The following is a 17,273-nucleotide window of genomic DNA, read 5'->3' on the forward strand; positions in this document are numbered from 1 at the left end:
TTGCTGTATAACGTTCATTTGCCACCAGAAGTCTACAGGCAATGGGCTGGATTCTGTTGTCAGCTAATACCAGTGTGAATCTGACTGAGCTCTGTTAAAGCAGTGGAGTTACTAAAAATTCATACTGCTATGTAAATAGTACAAGAATGATTATCATGGAATGCTGGGAGGGTGCACGTGGTGATCATGAAAGGCGAGGAGGTTGCAGTTATGAACAGTGAAGATGGCAAGTACACTACCACAACTTTTATTCTTCAATACCTGTTCAACATAAGTATTTGCTTTATTTTATTCACATCTGTAAACCTGAAAATATTAATACTAGCCTAATAATTAAAGTATAAAGGTATAAAGAACTAAATTATTTTCTGTTACACTGGTATAAATCTGGAATAACTCCATAGGTATCAATGGATACCTATGGAATGATAGAGAAAAATCCAATCTTCAGGGTCTTTGCAGGAACTGTTGTCATACCACACTATATTTCAGCTCTGCAGCCACACAGGCAACCAGCCAAAACATTTAAGGTCAATTTAATAAAAAAATAAACACGAAGAATGGCTGAGGAATACAAGTGATCTGGCTCCCTACTTCAGATTCCTAACCTATACACATTTTCATCCCTACCCTAAAGACCACCAGTGTCAGTGATTGCCAAGGTCACTTATTATTGTGTCACTAATATTATCCTTTATGAAATGACACCACTATCGATAACCCACCATGACTGCTTGAGTGCTTGTCACCAGAAGACATCAGATGGCAGCTGAATCCAGAACAGCACATTGGTAAGCTGGTTAAAATATACGCTGTCTAAAATTTGTTACAAATTTTGGCCCAGATATTCAGTGGGTGTGAACTGGTGTGGATCCATTGATTTAATTTACCAGCTGAGAATCTGTTATTTTATGTTTTTGGTGATATCTTTACAAATTAAATAATAATAATTGGAATTTATTAGTTAATACATATTTTTTGTTAGGTGTCCCATACCCAAAGGGCCAACATGATATAATAAATACATACAGTAATATCAAGAAAAAAGCAACATGGCCCGATGGTAATCAGGGAAAAGGTATAGGGAATGCATAAAACACATATAAGCAAACATATGTGAAACAAACATATGTAACTCTTTAAAAAAAGTACAGCTAGTATGGAAACAAAAAAGTCTTGAATTTCACTTGAAAGCATGCCACAGTTCTACTGGGGTATCCTTCTAGGGAGAACATGCCACGGTTCTGGGACATTGATGGAAACAGCCTTTCCTTCTGTCCTTTTGAGATTACATTGTGGACCCTACTTGTCACATGGGAAGAGATTAGGTGTCCTGACCAAATCTCTCAGTCAGAATAGCCTTGATATGTGGGGACATTAAGATTCCAATCCAAACATCACAGGCCAATCTCTGGCAGAGATTAGATATACATTTCCTTTGGTTCTCTTGAGTTTCTGTGGTTAGTTTAAATGGCGAACATGAGAAATTCACAGAAAGAACAGGAGTACTTGTGGCACCTTACAGACTAATAAATTTATTAGAGCATAAGCTTTCGTGAGCTACAGCTCACTTCATCGGATGCATACAGTGGAAAATACAGTGGAGAGATTTTATATACACAGAGAACATGAAACAATGGGTGTTACCTTACAGACTGTAACAAGAGTGATCAGGAAAGGTGAGCTATTACCAGCAGGAGAGCGGGGGTGGGGGAAGAACCTTTTGTTGTGATAATCAAGATGGACCATTTCCAGCAGTTGACAAGAAAAGTAGGGGTGGGGGGGAATAAACAAGGGGAAATAGTTTTACTTTGTGTAATGACACATCCATTCCCAGTCTTCATTCAAGCCTAAGTTAATTGTGTCCAGTTTGCAAATTAATTCCAATTCAGCAGTCTCTCGTTGGAGTCTGTTTTTGAAGTTTTTTTGTTGAAGAATTGCCACTTTTAGGTCTGTAATCGAGTGACCAAAGAGATTGAAATGTTCTCCGACTGGTTTTGGAATTTTATAATTCTTGACGTCTGATTTGTGTCCATTTATTCCTTTACGTAGAGTCTGTCCAGTTTGACCAATGTACATGGCAGAGGGGCATTGCTGGCACATGATGGCATGCATCACATTGGTAGATGCTCAGGTGAACGAGCCTCTGATAGTGTGGCTGATGTGATTAGGCCCTATGATGGTGTCCCCTGAATAGATATGTGGACACAGTTGGCAATGGGCTTTGTTGCAAGGATAGGTTCCTGGGTTAAGTGTTTTTGTTGTGTGGTGTGTGGTTGCTGGTGAGTATTTGTTTTAGGTTGGGGGGCTGTCTGTAAGTGAGGACTGGTCTGTCTCCCAAGATCTGTGAGAGTGGGAGATAATTTTTCAGGATAGGTTGTAAACCTTTGATGATGATGCGCTGAAGAGGTTTTAGCTGGGGGCTGAAGGTGACAGCTAGTGGAGTTCTGTTATTTTCTTTGTTGGGCATGTCCTGTAGTAGGTGACTTCTGAGTACTCTTCTGGCTCTGTCTGTTTTTTCATTTCAGCAGGTGGGTATTGTAGTTTTAAGAACGCTTGATAGAGATCTTGTAGGTGTTTGTCTCTGTCTGAGGGATTGGAGCAAAATGCGGTTGTATCTTAGAGCTTGACTGTAGACAATGGATCTTGTGGTGTGTCCTGGATGGAAGCTGGAGGCATGTAGGTAAGTATAGCGGTCAGTAGGTTTCCGGTATAGGGTGGTGTTTATGTGACCATCACTTATTAGCACAGTAGTATCCAGGAAATTGACCGCTTGTGTGGATTGGTCTAGGCTGAGGTTGATGGTGGGATGGAAATTGATGAAATCATGGTGGAATTCATCAAGGGCTTCTTTTCCATGGGTCCAGATGATGAAGATGTCATCAATGTAGCACAAGTAGAGTAGGGATGTTAGGGGATGCGAGCTAAGGAAGCGTTGTTCTAAGTCAGCCATAAAAATGTTAGCATACTGTGGGGCCAGGCAGGTACCCATAGCGGTGCCACTGACTTGAAGGTATATATTATCCCCAAATGTGAAATAGTTCTGGGTGAGGACAAAGTCACAAAGTTCAGCTACTAGGTTTGCTGTGACATTATCGGGGATACTGCTCCTGACAGCTTGTAGTCCATCTTTGTGTGGAATGTTGTTGTAGAGGGCTTCTACATCCATAGTGGCCAGGAGGGTGTTTTCTGGAAGATCACCGATGGATTGTAGTTTCCTCAGGAAGTCAGTGGTGTCTAATTAGCCTCTCACAGTTTGTATGGTAACTTCCAACTTATCTGTATGTGTATATATATATATATATATATCTTACTATATGTTCCATTTTATGCATCCGATGAAGTAGGCTGTAGCCCATGAAAGGTTATGCTCTAATAAATTTGTTAGTCTCTGAGGAGCCACAAGTATTCCTGTTCTTTTTGTGGATACAGACTAACACGGCTGCTACTCTGAAATGACAAATTCAGTAACAAAACAAGTTTCTCCAAATTTTAGATATTTTCAAATGGACAAAACTGAAATTAATCTCATGAGTTCAAATGATTATTCTTTATATTTGAATTGCTATTATCAAGTGTTATTGGTCAGTGCTTAATTTAGAAGGAAGGAGGAGCTAGAGCTCAAGCAATTAGGTACTGGGACTTAAGCTATTTCTTTTTTTACATTCATAACTAATGCAGCAAGCCTAGAGGTGCTGGGACTCAGCTCTGACAAGCCTACTGTTATCGGTGTCATATATTTATCACTGGCGTTTAAAACGTGGCCTGAGTTTTATTTTACATACACTGCAGTGAACTGAAAGTGACTGTGTTTAACCCAGGAGACTAATACAAATTTAAAACTAAAGTGAAATCAGCATCAGACATCATATTTTTCAATTAGGAAAGTTAATAATTTAATGTATTTGAAATTCTGTGTTGTCAGTGCTTAAAGACAATGCCATTTATTAGCGAGTTACAAACAATGGTATTTCCAAGTGCATAATGCAGAACTTATTTATGCAATAGGACAGGAAGTTTATTCACTTAATTATTGTATAATTGTTGCTCTAATAGACAAAAGTTTATATGTCATTCAAAAACTGGAATATGAACTTGTGCATAAAAAAACAAAGATGAGCTAAATACAAAATCAGTTTCTTCAAATTTCAGAAATTAAAGCTAGATCTGTGTAAATCTGTCACTTCAGTGGAATTAGTCTGGATTTACACTGGTGTCACTGAGAGTAAAATCTGGTCTTAAATGATCAAAACACTATACAAACAGTGGCAGCTCCCCCACTCCCAATAAATGGATAATTAATTAATTTAGTCTCCTAATAGATTTATTGAAAGAGAATATACCATATTTGTCATGTATGAAAATCAGGTTTATCATTACTGTGCTTTGGACTCCATAACTAAATGCTACATGTTTAATTCTGTGTTCCATGATGCAGAGATGCTTACTGAGTCTTCACCTCCATTTTCAATCTGATGATAAAACAAGCTAAACAAAGCTCAGACTACAGCCTACACTCTGGAGGGTGTAACTAAGTGACAAAATGCTTGAACTCAAGGATGGCATGAGCAGCTGTTCCCCTCTGCTGCACCCTTCTTCCCACCAGATGCAACTTAATCAAGCTCTCCGGAAGGAGAACCAATTCCTTCGAGAGGAGAATCAGGTCCTCCGGGAAGAGAACAAGGCTTTCCGTGTGGAGAACAAGGTCTTCCACAAAGAGAATCAAGCCCTTCAAGCAGAAAACAAAGCCCTTTCTGAGGACAACAAGATCCTCCAGGAGAGGAAAATGGATTACTTTGAAGAGAAAAAGGTTCTTGAGAAGCAGGAAAAGGCCCTTCGAAAACAGAACAAAGCCCTTTGGGAAGAAATCAGGGCTCTCCAAGAACAGGAAATAGCCTTCCAAATGGAGGAAAAAGCACTTCAGGAAGAGACTGTTGCCCTGTGGGAGGAGAACAAGGCCTTCCAAGTGCAAATTCAGGCTCTCCAGAAGGATGAGATAGCCCTTCAGGAAGAGGAAAAGGCCCTTCAGAATCAGAGAAAAGCCCTCCAGGAGGAAAAAATTGCCCTTCATGAGGAGAACAGGGCCCTCCATGGGGAGAAAAAGGCCCTTCAAAAGGAGAAGAAAGCCCTTGATGAGGAGCAGAAAGCCCTCCAAGAATGGAACAAGGTCCTTCATGGAGAGGAATAAGGCCATCTAGGAAGAGAAGGTTCTCCAGCAGGAGAAATAAGAACTTTATGCAGGAGGACACTAACCTGAAACTGTAATTAGATCATGGTCCAGTTTGCATACTAGAAGAACAGCATGGACAAAGGGAGATGAACTGGATGTAGATAAGTCTGTTGGGCTCAGTCCCAAGACCTAGAAAGTTCAGATATGCTGAAATAAGTTGTGTGTCTACATTCTTGAGCCCAGAAACTAATAAAGTCCTGCTGGAGGTGCAGAATATGCAGCATCAGACTGCTGCTTTATTTATAAAATTGGTATAATTGAATTGGCTCAATTCTATTTACAATTGGATGAATACAATATGAATATTTAGGTGAATGTGCTTTTAGCAGGCTTACGTTCTGTTGATATTTGCTTTCCACAAATATACTCTATCATTGATGGCCAAAAGAGTGATTGTTTAGTGAAAAGTTGGTAAATGCTCATGGAAAGTGAATTTTGATTTTGTGAATTCTGAGTTCTGGGGTAAAGGAACGGAACAGGTCATTCTTTGCTACCTTTCCATTCTTCCAATCCAGAGTCATTTAATATAGTAATCTGTTTCTGAGAAGAGTCAATACCAGATAATTTATAGAAGAGTAAGAAATCCTACAATGGACAGTTGCAGAACAACTTGCCCATAGCGAAAATTCCTTCATAACTTCCACAGTTAGGTTTGGCTTATCCCCCAAAGCATAAGGTTTTAGATCCCTTTTAAAATTTCCAAATTCCTTTCCTCAGGGCATAGAGCACAAGCTACAAGTGATAATGTGAAACACAGGAAGATAAAGATAGTGACTTGTGTTAACTTCCAGCCAATGTGTTATCCTACAAGTTGTCTCCCCAGTTTTCACAATGGTCCCAGTTCCTATCCATTATTGTTTGCATAGGAATGGAACAGTGGTGAAGAGTCATGGGAATTTTCAGTCAAACATTTTAATGACATTGTGTCATAGGACAATGACACCATTCATTTCACTACTTTACAGTTGATATCCCACGGGGCGAGATGAAAAACAAACACATAAGTAAGGAAATGAGATGAAAGTCCTCTCAAAGACTGTGAAATGGCAACAGGTTGGTCCTATCATCAACATCATCATTATTTTTTAAAGGAAAACATACAGTGGAATGGAGAAAAAATGACAGTGAGCTAGGGTTACTCAGAACACAGGGATCAGTAACTAGCCTTTTCAGGATTAATAGTCACACTTAATCAGGATGAGAGAGCATGATAATAACCCTGCAAGACAGTGTACCAGTGATGATGGTTTTCTATTTAGAAAACATTTGGTTGTAATTGCTTGAGCGTTATTTCCATTCTGAGGTTATGTGTTTAAATAATGAAGAAATATGGCATTCTAATTTGTCCGTATAATATTAATAAGATTAAATTTACTTACATGCAGAGAAATTAATTACCTTCCATAAATACATGATGTTTAAAACATTAGTAAACTATCATGTGTAATTGGGAACTTCAAGTATGATTAACAGCATTTACAAGTATTTTAAGCAGGCTGTTTATTTCTTGTGAAAAATTAAATACCATTGTGGCACTAGTGGTGATGATGAAGCTTCAGGCTAGTGTATACTAAGAGCTGTATATTGAACAAAATGTATTGCTGATAGAAATGTCTGGTCCTGCCAGACACTGAGGAGCTCTTGTTGGGTACTGAGCACCTTATGCTTCCAAGCTCACATTAGGCTCTTATTATAATGAGATCTATAATGTTTCTTTAAATCTGTAGTAGGAAGCTAGCAGGAGGGAGGGAGAGAGAGAGAGGCTGGCTCGAGGGAAAATACTGTTTTTTTTCCCCTCATTTTAATTAAGTGCCTTGATCAATGTTAGAAAATAGCATTTTTTTTTCATTGTCACATGCCATCCATCTCACCTAACCGGACTTTTAAAATGATAGAGAAAAAGTGTGAAATCTTGTGAATTTACTTAGATGAAAAAGGTAACTGGTGGTAAGTAGAGTGCTCAGCATTAAAAGCTCTTTGCAATCCAAAGGTCTCCAGGGATGAAAAGCAGAGATTGGAGTGCTTAGTGTGTACTTCTAAAATCAAGGAAACTTTCAAAGCTGAAGATGTGCAATCCAGACTTACATGCTTGTATTTTGTAGTCACAGAGACAATATGCAGGGATGACACCTGCAGAGATCTCTATTCCACATTCTGCAGTTCAAAATAAATCAATTCAATGCCCGGATCTGTTTAAAATTATTATGCTAGTTTATATCATGGCAGAATTCAAGCAGAGCATTAGCTTCCTTAGGTAAAGAGAAAGGAGGGCTCTAGAAAACCTACTGACCTCCTGGCGATATAAGAAATTGTATACCTGACCAGAAAGAACTGAGCTAAAATTAGGTAGAAAAGTGAATATTTCTTTGAGATATCTGACACTTGCCAACTAACGACCCCCCAAGTCAAGCACTGCCAAACACCCAAGCATAGCATCTGCTTGCAAACAGCCACGCTGCACAGGGGACTTTGTTGAAAATCCAGTTATACCCACTTACAAAAATGCTGTTAAATAAATTGTCAGCAGAATTGATCCTTTTACAAATCTGCTGTCTGCTGGATACCTCTGAAGGAGAGGCTGGGTACATTGTTCAAGGGTTGATAGTATGTGAACAACAGGAAAGAAATAAGGCCAAAAGAGGGTCCCTGTTTTTTTTTTGTTTTGTTTTGTTTTTGTTTTTTGCGGGGGAGGAAGGTATAATGGCTATGGGAACCAGAAATCAAACATCACGTATTATTCATTGTCTTAGCGTAAAATGCATGAGGTCTCCAATTTACCTCTAAAGATTCAATCAGTCCACTGGACAATACCATCACATATCCTCAGTTTCTTTGTCTCTCTCCCTCCATTCTCACAAAGAAGTCATTTGTTACTCACAGCACAGGAATTGCACATATCTCCCTTGTCAGAAATCTGTATGATAGTCCTGTAAAGCCAATATACAATTGCTCCTCAGGCCTCAGCCAATAAATAGCAAGCAGCACAGATCAACGTGACCACAGCACAATCATCATTGCACATACCCTATCAGTGCTACTGTGTCTTGGCCATTCAGTTCAGCAAGGGGCTTAATGGAGAGAGGGTGTTCAATAATGTGTAATTTTGATAGCCAAATATGCAAATACTTCTGATGCCTATGCCGGTCCAATCTGTCTAATTTGTACTTATTTAAAGATTCATTTGCATGTGACCATGAGATCTACATGCATACAGACACTCAACATGCAAGAAGGAAATTAGCAATTACAAGCTGAGTGGCCTGGCTGTAGAAAATGCATGGGCAAGAGGCAAGGTAGAAAAAAGACTAGGGCCAGGTGCAGGCCACAGGGCAGGGTCAGGGTTGAATGTAAACAGTGGGGATAAGAAGCAAATAAATAGATCAAAATGAAAATTGGAAGTTCAGCTGACAAAATGTATATGTCCTCACCCTCAAGGTATCTACTTCACCACCCACTCCATCAGAAAGAGCTTCTGGGTTTCCAGGCCTGGAGCACCTCTGCAGCACCAAAACCAGTGGTTTTGGGGTTGGATCCTCAAAAAGGCAATGCATTTGAGGGAATAGCAGACAGCATATTAAGTAGCAAGCAGGATATTAAATACACTGCAAAGACCTGTGGCTCAGAGCTACATTGACAGTATCCCAGCACCGATCACCCCTTCAAGGAACACCAAGCTAATGGGAAGGTGCCCCTGTACTCAGGGCCTAGGATAAAGCACTCCTCCAAGGCACTCCTATGAGAACCATCATGGAGATTAGTTATTTGGACACTCTGGCAGGGGACAGCATGATAGCAAGTATAGTTTCATGCCACCTCATTCACTATCAGTACAATGTAAGAACAGGCACACACAGAGAAGTAACCTCAACTTAACCCTCATCTTGTATGTATCTCGCTCCTCAGCTATGCCCAGTGCTCACCATAAAATGCTGCCTCTAACAGCAGTAAGAATCTGCAAAAAGTGATACCTGACTAATAGAACATTTTTCAGGTAATTCTGGCAGATAATCAGATACATTTCATTCTGGCTCATACTGATATGTCGTTCCCTGCAGTACAAAAACTCCCTGTTCTTATGCGAGCTGCTAGGGAAGATAAAAGTAAACCACATAAGAAAGTTTGCTTAGCTATGCATTCACCAAAAGAATCTTTAAATAATGTGCACGCCTGCTTAAGGCATATCCATTAAAATATGATTTTTGTGTTAATTGTGTGGAAAAAATATGCCTGGCCTTTGAAACTACTACATTTTGCGTTGCTCCAAGGAATTACCTCTCACTAAGTAGTTATCTTACTCAAACTTTCTCATGGGCATTGACTTGTAGTACTCACATCAGAATGTAAAATCAACAGGACGTGTAGGAAGCAGAGTTCAAATAAGGTTTTGATGCTTATTAAAATGGCCAAAATTATACACAGTCAGTAAAATCAAGACCACTGATACATAAATCTAATATACAAAGTTTTTGTACTAGAGAATGCACATGTAAGTGCTGGCATAATATTATAGGTTCAAAATGCGCTAAATCAGAGACTTGGGCTTTACTGTTTCCTCCATGCAGTTACAGACTTTGAATGAGGTTCAGCCAAATATATCCGGGAGTCGGCAAATGCAAGCTGAGTTCATGCAATACCCTTAGACTAGGACAGAATTGCATTTCCCTATAACAGCAGATTGATGTAATTTACACTGCTTTCCCACTTACTGACAAATTTATGCCTGATGTGTAACTTAAACATCCATTCACACCACCTTGGCATGTTGTTTTCATGCTGTTTAGACAGTAAACCAAAGAAATGCCAAACACTGAAACAGCACTTAACAGGTTTTATAGTCTAGGAGAAATGGATCCTGGATGCTTGAGTTTGAGGTAGTCTATAGGAAGGAAGCTCCTCAGGAAAATTCTTCCCTCAGATACCCCATATCACCGTGTAAATTAAACTGCTGAAGTTCTGCCACAAAACAGGAAGATGGGGTGGGGTATGAGGGAATATGATCTAAGGACATCTCACAGAGAATCCATAGCATTTGCACTCTGTGGAGGAGTCCTTTTGGAATGAGGTAGGCAAGTGATGAAAGGTTGTAGCTAATCACTCAAATCCATCATCTAACTCCCCTCTGACTGGGAGAGGGGAGTGCAGCAGCTACAAATTTACATTAGTCCCAAGATTACAGAAGCCACAGTGGGTCTCAGTTTCAACTCTGCTTCTGACCTTGTGGACTTCCTTTGCACCATACGTATTTACCACTTGTCTGAAGGTCATGTTTGCAATGTATTATAACACTGTGCTAATAACAGTGTAGTCTACAATAGTATCACAGTATCTGTATATAGCAGGCAAATGACACACGGTACTTAGAGTTTCTTATTCTTGAATTGTTGAGGGTGATTCAAAGGGAAAAACTAGGAGGATGGGCATAAAACTGGGCAATATAGATTGAAACTATAGGAGAACTTTCCAAAGTGTGAGAGTGTATTAATTAGATAGAGATATCTTAATGGAAGTAGTGGGAGTACTATAACTTGAGTCATTTAAAATGAGACTAAACAAGAGATAATCCTAAATTTACAAGGGTATGTACAAAATAACCTAGTAACAGATCTTTTCTGCAAGGTGGTGTCTAACTCAAATTACTAGCTCTAATTGTAGGGACGAGTTGATATCCAACCATTGAGAAGAGATGAGGAGAATAATGAATTGTTCTGGACTGTTAATAAATAGTGATTACATTTAAAGAGAGTGTTTTTATTAGAGATGCGCCCATGTCATACAGCTTAAAACTGAATCTGGAACCAAACTTTCTCAAATTTCTTGCTGTTCAGAGCCAGGATTTGATTTTGGTTCATTCTCAGGAAAGATGCAAGTCACAAAACTAGGATTGATCTTGCCCTAAATTTTAGAGTGATGGTGCCAGGCTTTTGCTGCATGTGCATCTCTGTTTTTTTTATTTGCATAGTTTCCAAAGATATTGCAAATTCTATATGTAATTTCCTGTATGTTCAAAATTCTATATTTTAATCTGAATTCCAGATAATAAATTGGATGAAACAATAATATGCACAAGCTGGCAGATGTTCAGGGGAAATCTCACAAGATGATATCTATTTTCAAATGTTCATGAAATGCATATTGAACAACAACATTTATATACATTTAAATATTTAATACTGATGCATCATTAACCAGTTGCATTATCAAATGTGCCTTTACAAATTGAAAAATTGATGTTTCCTGACACAACAGTAAAGTGAGAATGTTAGGTGGTACATTTTAACAGAAGAGTAGTATTTCAAAATTAATATCATCATGAAGAACAAACTTGGAAGAGCAATGGGAGCTTTTACCAGTGAAGTCAAAAGAAGCAGGAGCAGGCCTATGTGTTCAAAATAGCCAAATGGAGTGCAAAACGATGGTACCTAAATCTGTAGATAATCACTTTAAAAAGCAACCTCTTTTACAGAGATGCTAAGCATTCAGAGCTCCTCTTGATTTCACTAACAGCTGCACGTTTTCAGCACTTTTGAAAACCAGCCCACTGTTTAATTGCATAAACATGTATTTAGGTACCTAAATGTATCTACACACATTTGGAATTTTTGGCCTAGATATATTATGTATTCTGTCTTTCCTCTTCTTAATCATTATAGATTCTCCTTAATTTCCTTTTTATCACATTCCCCTTACTTGCCAGCTAATTAGCATTAGAGGAGTCACCTAAACTGAGACTGAAAGTTTTGATATATGTGTCTGAGATACAAAAATAATCATGTTAGTTATAAGCTGGGGGATATAATACCTACACTCAGGATTTAGTGTTCTACATACAGTGTTTTGTCCTTTGTTGTAAAGAATGTGCCTGATGAATCTTCATTTTCAAGAACAAAACAGAGGTAAAGACTTTGTTCTACTTGTATATGTTCCCAAGAGTTAAGGCCCAGATTCAGCACATGCATAAGTCTAAGTACATAAGTATTTACACTGAAATCAATCGGATTGCTCACACCCTTAAAGTAAGGCACCCAATTAAGTACCTTGCTGGTCTGGGATGCTGTGGCTATACATGTACAATGATCTGCAGCACTGAATCTACAGCATAAAAGTATATTCTCTGTATTACATCATTCTCTGTATTACATCAAATGTGAACAGAGTGCAGACCACATTCTGTGTCAATCCAGAGAGACAGAGCAATACCCCAGATGATACCAATATCTCAGAATCACCCCTGTCTAGACAGAAGCAGGAATGCTTTTTATCTAACTTCTCTTGGGCCATTGCTGGAACAATCGATGAAAGGCACCAATTATAACTAATCAAAGGGGGTGGGGGCGTTTTGCTGTTTTTTCAACTAATGAGTCATAGATATTTTACGAAATGCAACCCAAAGATGGAAAGCTATTATATTTAGAGGAAGCATGGGACAAAATAATGAGATCAGAAAGGTGAGCTATTTTTGTGACTATGAAAGGTTGTTATTTTAATTCAATATTTATCATACTGTAGAAACTTTAAAATTTGGAATTTACAGAAAAGATGCTTAGATATTAGGTACCATCTGGAAAGTTCAGTTCAAGACAAGTGCATTGGGAAAGTAATAATATTAAAAATGAAAATGTTTGTAAAAGCAGATTTTTAAAATCAATACAAAATGAAGCAGGTGGTAGACTTTTCAAGTAAAGATTAGAAATTAACACAGAACAGGCAGAATCCTACACCTCTTTAAATCACTGAAGTCTTGTCTTTGACTTCATTAGGAGCAGAATCAAAATGAATATAGCACATGCATCAGAAGTAAAGAGAACTGTATGTAAATATAGAAAGCCAGATTATCTCGGTCAATGAGGTGTTTTGAACTCTGTAAGCATAAATTGGATGATGGAGATATGTTTAATGAAGGTTGATGGACCCTGTTCACCCCATCTCATATTGGATTGACACAGTAGTTATTTGCAAGGGTCACTTCTCTATGGATATGAATGATTTAGGAACTATTAAATAGAAATAAAATCAGATGCCGAAACTTTGTCCTATTTAAGAAATTAGATGTGTGCAAGTTATTTACTTGTTATTGAATTCAATCAATACAAAAATAATGTATTTTTTCTACATAAAGAGGTTTGAAGGTGAAATACTATAACTAAACTTAACACTAATTACTGAAACTTATTTTTTTTCATTATCTATATGAAAACTGTGCTCCTTTTTTAAAGCTACACTATATAATTTTACAAGAGCTCTCTCTTGTGGACATAAAAGTTTCTGCATTGCAACCAGTTATAGTATTCACAGGACTTGTTAATATAAGTTTAGATCCTGCAAATGCATGCTAATGCAGAGAAAAATAATAATCATACACAGTCCAAATAGGCAGCAGTTAATAATCATAATATCACTGAAGCCACAATGGATTATCTACCAATCTGTTTGTTAAACAAGGAATGCAGGCCCTGTTATAAGTACAGTCCTAGATTCACTGAAATCAAGTCTCGTAGGTCCTATACACTTTGAAAAAGATGAAAGGAACCAGGGAATAACTAGTGCATCCAGATGCAAAGACAGGGAATAAGTTAACCAAATTAATGCAATACTTGGCTAGAGGGTTAGATTTGTGAGCACTGGAAACTGATGTTTTGTGAGAACTGCATATGCACAACATGGCTCAGGTGGCATGTGACCAGGATTCCTCACCAATCCTCACTGCTGGTTGAATAATTAGCTTCCCTGGCCCAGGCTGGCTACTGACGGGGAGCGTGATGTGAATGCTGATCCATGTCCACCTCGTATATGGTGATACAACTGATCGGGTGAGACTATAGCTCAGTTTCTTTAACAAACAAGCCTATCTGCTGCAACTGACCGCAAGGGAACTAATTCGTAACTCTTCACCTTTAGAAAATTTCTTCATAACCCAGCTTCAATTGCATACAGGGACCATGATTATTCCTGGGGATCAAACTCCTCACCTTCAGTACAGATCAGACTCAGGCCCAGCACCACAAAAGGCTTAGGCATTGTTGCCATGTCTAATTTTTAGGTGCTGAGAAAATCATTAAAACACCAATGGGACCATAAAGCTGTAGTTAGGCACAAAGGCTCCTTTTGCAACGAATGGGGAGAGGTAGGCACCTAAGAAGGGGATCCACACTAGACCCAGAGCCACCATCCACACCAGTAGCTAATTATTTTATATAATCAGTTAATTATGTTATCTATTGTTGTGGTTACATATACATTCATTACATAAGGATTAATAGATTTAAACTGTGTAGGTATAAATGTAAGAATATGTAGGCTAGTATATGATTGATCAGCATACATTATTGGTAAGAATATGTTAGGTATATAAGTAAGATACGGTTGTAAAACAAGGCCCACAGGACTGAGGCCTGTCAAATTTCAACATAGCCATAATGGACCTTAGGTCTGAATAAAGCTGACATGACTAATTGAATCAGGATTAACCCTGTACCAGTAAAATTGTAAGATTATTGTAAAAGATGTGCTAATTGGTGATGTTCAGGAAAACATGCCACAATGTGCCCATCACTGCTGCAAGATGCTGGATTGTAACATCATGGGAAATTCTGAAATGACCATAAGTTACCCTGGGGTTTTGTTGATGTAAATGTTAATGAAGAAAAGGGGAACTAAGAGGATAGCTTATGAAAAGCCAGGAACCCCAGATTTTTGAAGCTACACCCTAAAAAGTGGTCTATTGTCTGCTGACCAACTGTTACATGAGGCCAAAGTTAAAGGCCCAAGTTGTATAAAGACTGAACTATTCATGGTTGCTCTGGATTCTGAATCTGAAACAGTTATTAACTTGTAAATACAGGGGAAACCCATTTGTGGGTTTTGAAGGAAGAGCCCAAGGTTGGAGTTGAGGTAAGCTTTTTACCATGAGTATAGGTTATTTGTCTTTAACATGTTTTTTTCTGTAATTCTTTCATCTTAAGAGTACATGTGTTTGTTTATAAAGAGCTGTGTGGTAACGTGCAACTGAAGGCAATTACACAGTTGATAACCTCTGGAGAGAAAGCAAAGAGCAGAGGCTCGTCCGTTTAGGCAATTTGGCTTGCTGGGAATATCACAGGAGAAGCAGGGAATTGTGCAGCCTGGAAAAAGCTCTGGTCAGGAGGGAGAGAAATGCAGGTCTTTATCCAAGAAAGCTGATGGTTATGAGCCGGAAATCTTTAAGTGGGTGCCCTTATTGGACAATGGAGGAGGAATACAAATGCAGCTGCTCTGAATTGTGACCGATGGCTTTGGTGCCTAAGCATTCTTGCCAGTGGTGGTGGCGATGCTGCCACCCTTATAATGTTTAGCCAAGTGGTTAAAGCACTCACCTGAGATTTGGGAGACCCAGGTTTAATTCTCTCTTTGCTTGCTGGGCTGAAAAGATTTGTACGCTATCTCTGCAGTGACTGTCCTAACCACTGGGCTATAGGACACAGCAATGTGGGGCTTCCTCATTCTCTCCTGTTGAAGCTGTGCCACTGTGGCTAAGTACTTAAATAGTCATTGGAACAGGGGAACTGGACCCAGGTGGGTGCCCCACCCGGTGTAACCATCAAGCTACAGAATCATCCTCACTCTCTCTCTGGCCCAATGACTGTTTCTGAATTATTATTTATCCCCCACAGATTTCTACTTGTATCTCAAAACTATACATTTTGTAGCATCCAAAAAGCTTGTCAAACCTGGCCAAAAAAAAAAAAGTATTTTACATTCAGAGATCAATTGTGGTCAAATCTGTCTAATATTTTGTCAAAGTTTCACTTAATTCAAAATATACTCTTAGTTGCTATAAAAGCCAACACTACAGCAGTACAAGCATATTTGGTACAATACCTAAAGATCTGTTTCCCATACTTGTCAAATAATTGTCCCTTGAGAGCAGCAGTTCTCAGCCAGTAGCTTGTGACCCTCTGGGGGCCGAGAGCAGGTTTCAGGGGGGCTGCCAAACAAGGCTGGCATTACAGTCGCTGGGGCAGCCGACAGCAGAAAGCCCAAACTGGAGCCCCACCAGGGCTGAAGCCCACACCATTTAGCTTCACAGGCTCTGCTGTGTCGTGGGGCCACAGGCAATGGCCCTGCTTGCTGCCCTGTAACGCTGGCCCTGGCTTTTATAACTGGCAGAAAACCAGTTGTTGTGGCACATCTGGGCCATGAAGTTTTTCCTCATGGGGGGGGGGGGGGGGGGGGTTTCAAAGAAAAAGTTTGAGAAACACTGATTTATAGGAACCAAAAAATAGAACAATCTATCTCACATGGAAGCTGAAATCAATATATAACTCCCTCTTTAATAACGGTGCCTTTACCATGCACCGCCACCGAGGGAAATAATTTTAACACCAACTGACCTCATTTTTAAGCCTTCTCTTGGACAATCACACTGAGTGTCACTGGTGGTGTGAAATGGCATTGGGTGGATGAATCTAATTTGTTCATGTAACACATACAATTTTAATCAAGATATCATTGATGTTTTGTTTACTGTGAATTGGCTTTGTTGTTTCTACAAGAAAGTGACATGGAAAAAGCAGGCTTAGTATAGGAGTGCTGGCAGTTGAGCCACATGCCAACTTGGCAACTGACACTTGTTTTAAGAGTCCTACTACTTTTCCTCCTCAGTTCAACCCTGAATACAGCATCATGGAGTAAAGAACCACATCATGATTCCTAGCATACTTGCAACTCAGTTTCAGCTGTCTCATTCATTAACTTGATGATGATTCTCAAGAGAGTAAAATAACCGCAGTGCACTCTAAACTTAGCTGTGAAGTGAACGGTATATAAGTATAGTTGGTTGAAAAATTTCTGATGGAAGTTTTCCATTAGAAAATGCTGATTCAATGAAATCAATTTGGTGTGTGTGGGGGGGGGGAGTATCAATTTTGTTAACATTTTAAACAAAAAAAATCAAAACTTTCATTTTGATAAGATTGAAAAACTTAGTTTTAATAAATATAATGTAATTAGGGCTGTTGATTAATCGCAGTTAACTCACGCAATTAACTCACAAAAATTTACAGTGATA

At 38.9% G+C, this 17,273-nt stretch overlaps 1 protein-coding gene and 1 long non-coding RNA gene across 2 annotated transcripts in view; both read left to right on the forward strand.

The window, feature by feature from the left end:
- The window catches only part of LOC122463506, a 203,637-nt gene that overhangs the window by 174,707 nt on the left and 11,657 nt on the right, over positions 1-17,273 (forward strand). The window lies entirely within an intron of this gene.
- Positions 4,544-5,188, forward strand: LOC102934270 (calcium-binding and coiled-coil domain-containing protein 2). Its single transcript, XM_007064774.4, has one exon. It carries the CDS (start codon positions 4,544-4,546, stop codon positions 5,186-5,188), a length of 645 nt encoding a protein of 214 aa, XP_007064836.4.

This window comes from Chelonia mydas, chromosome 1, assembly GCF_015237465.2.
Source record: "Chelonia mydas isolate rCheMyd1 chromosome 1, rCheMyd1.pri.v2, whole genome shotgun sequence".
Taxonomy (NCBI): Eukaryota; Metazoa; Chordata; order Testudines; family Cheloniidae; genus Chelonia; species Chelonia mydas.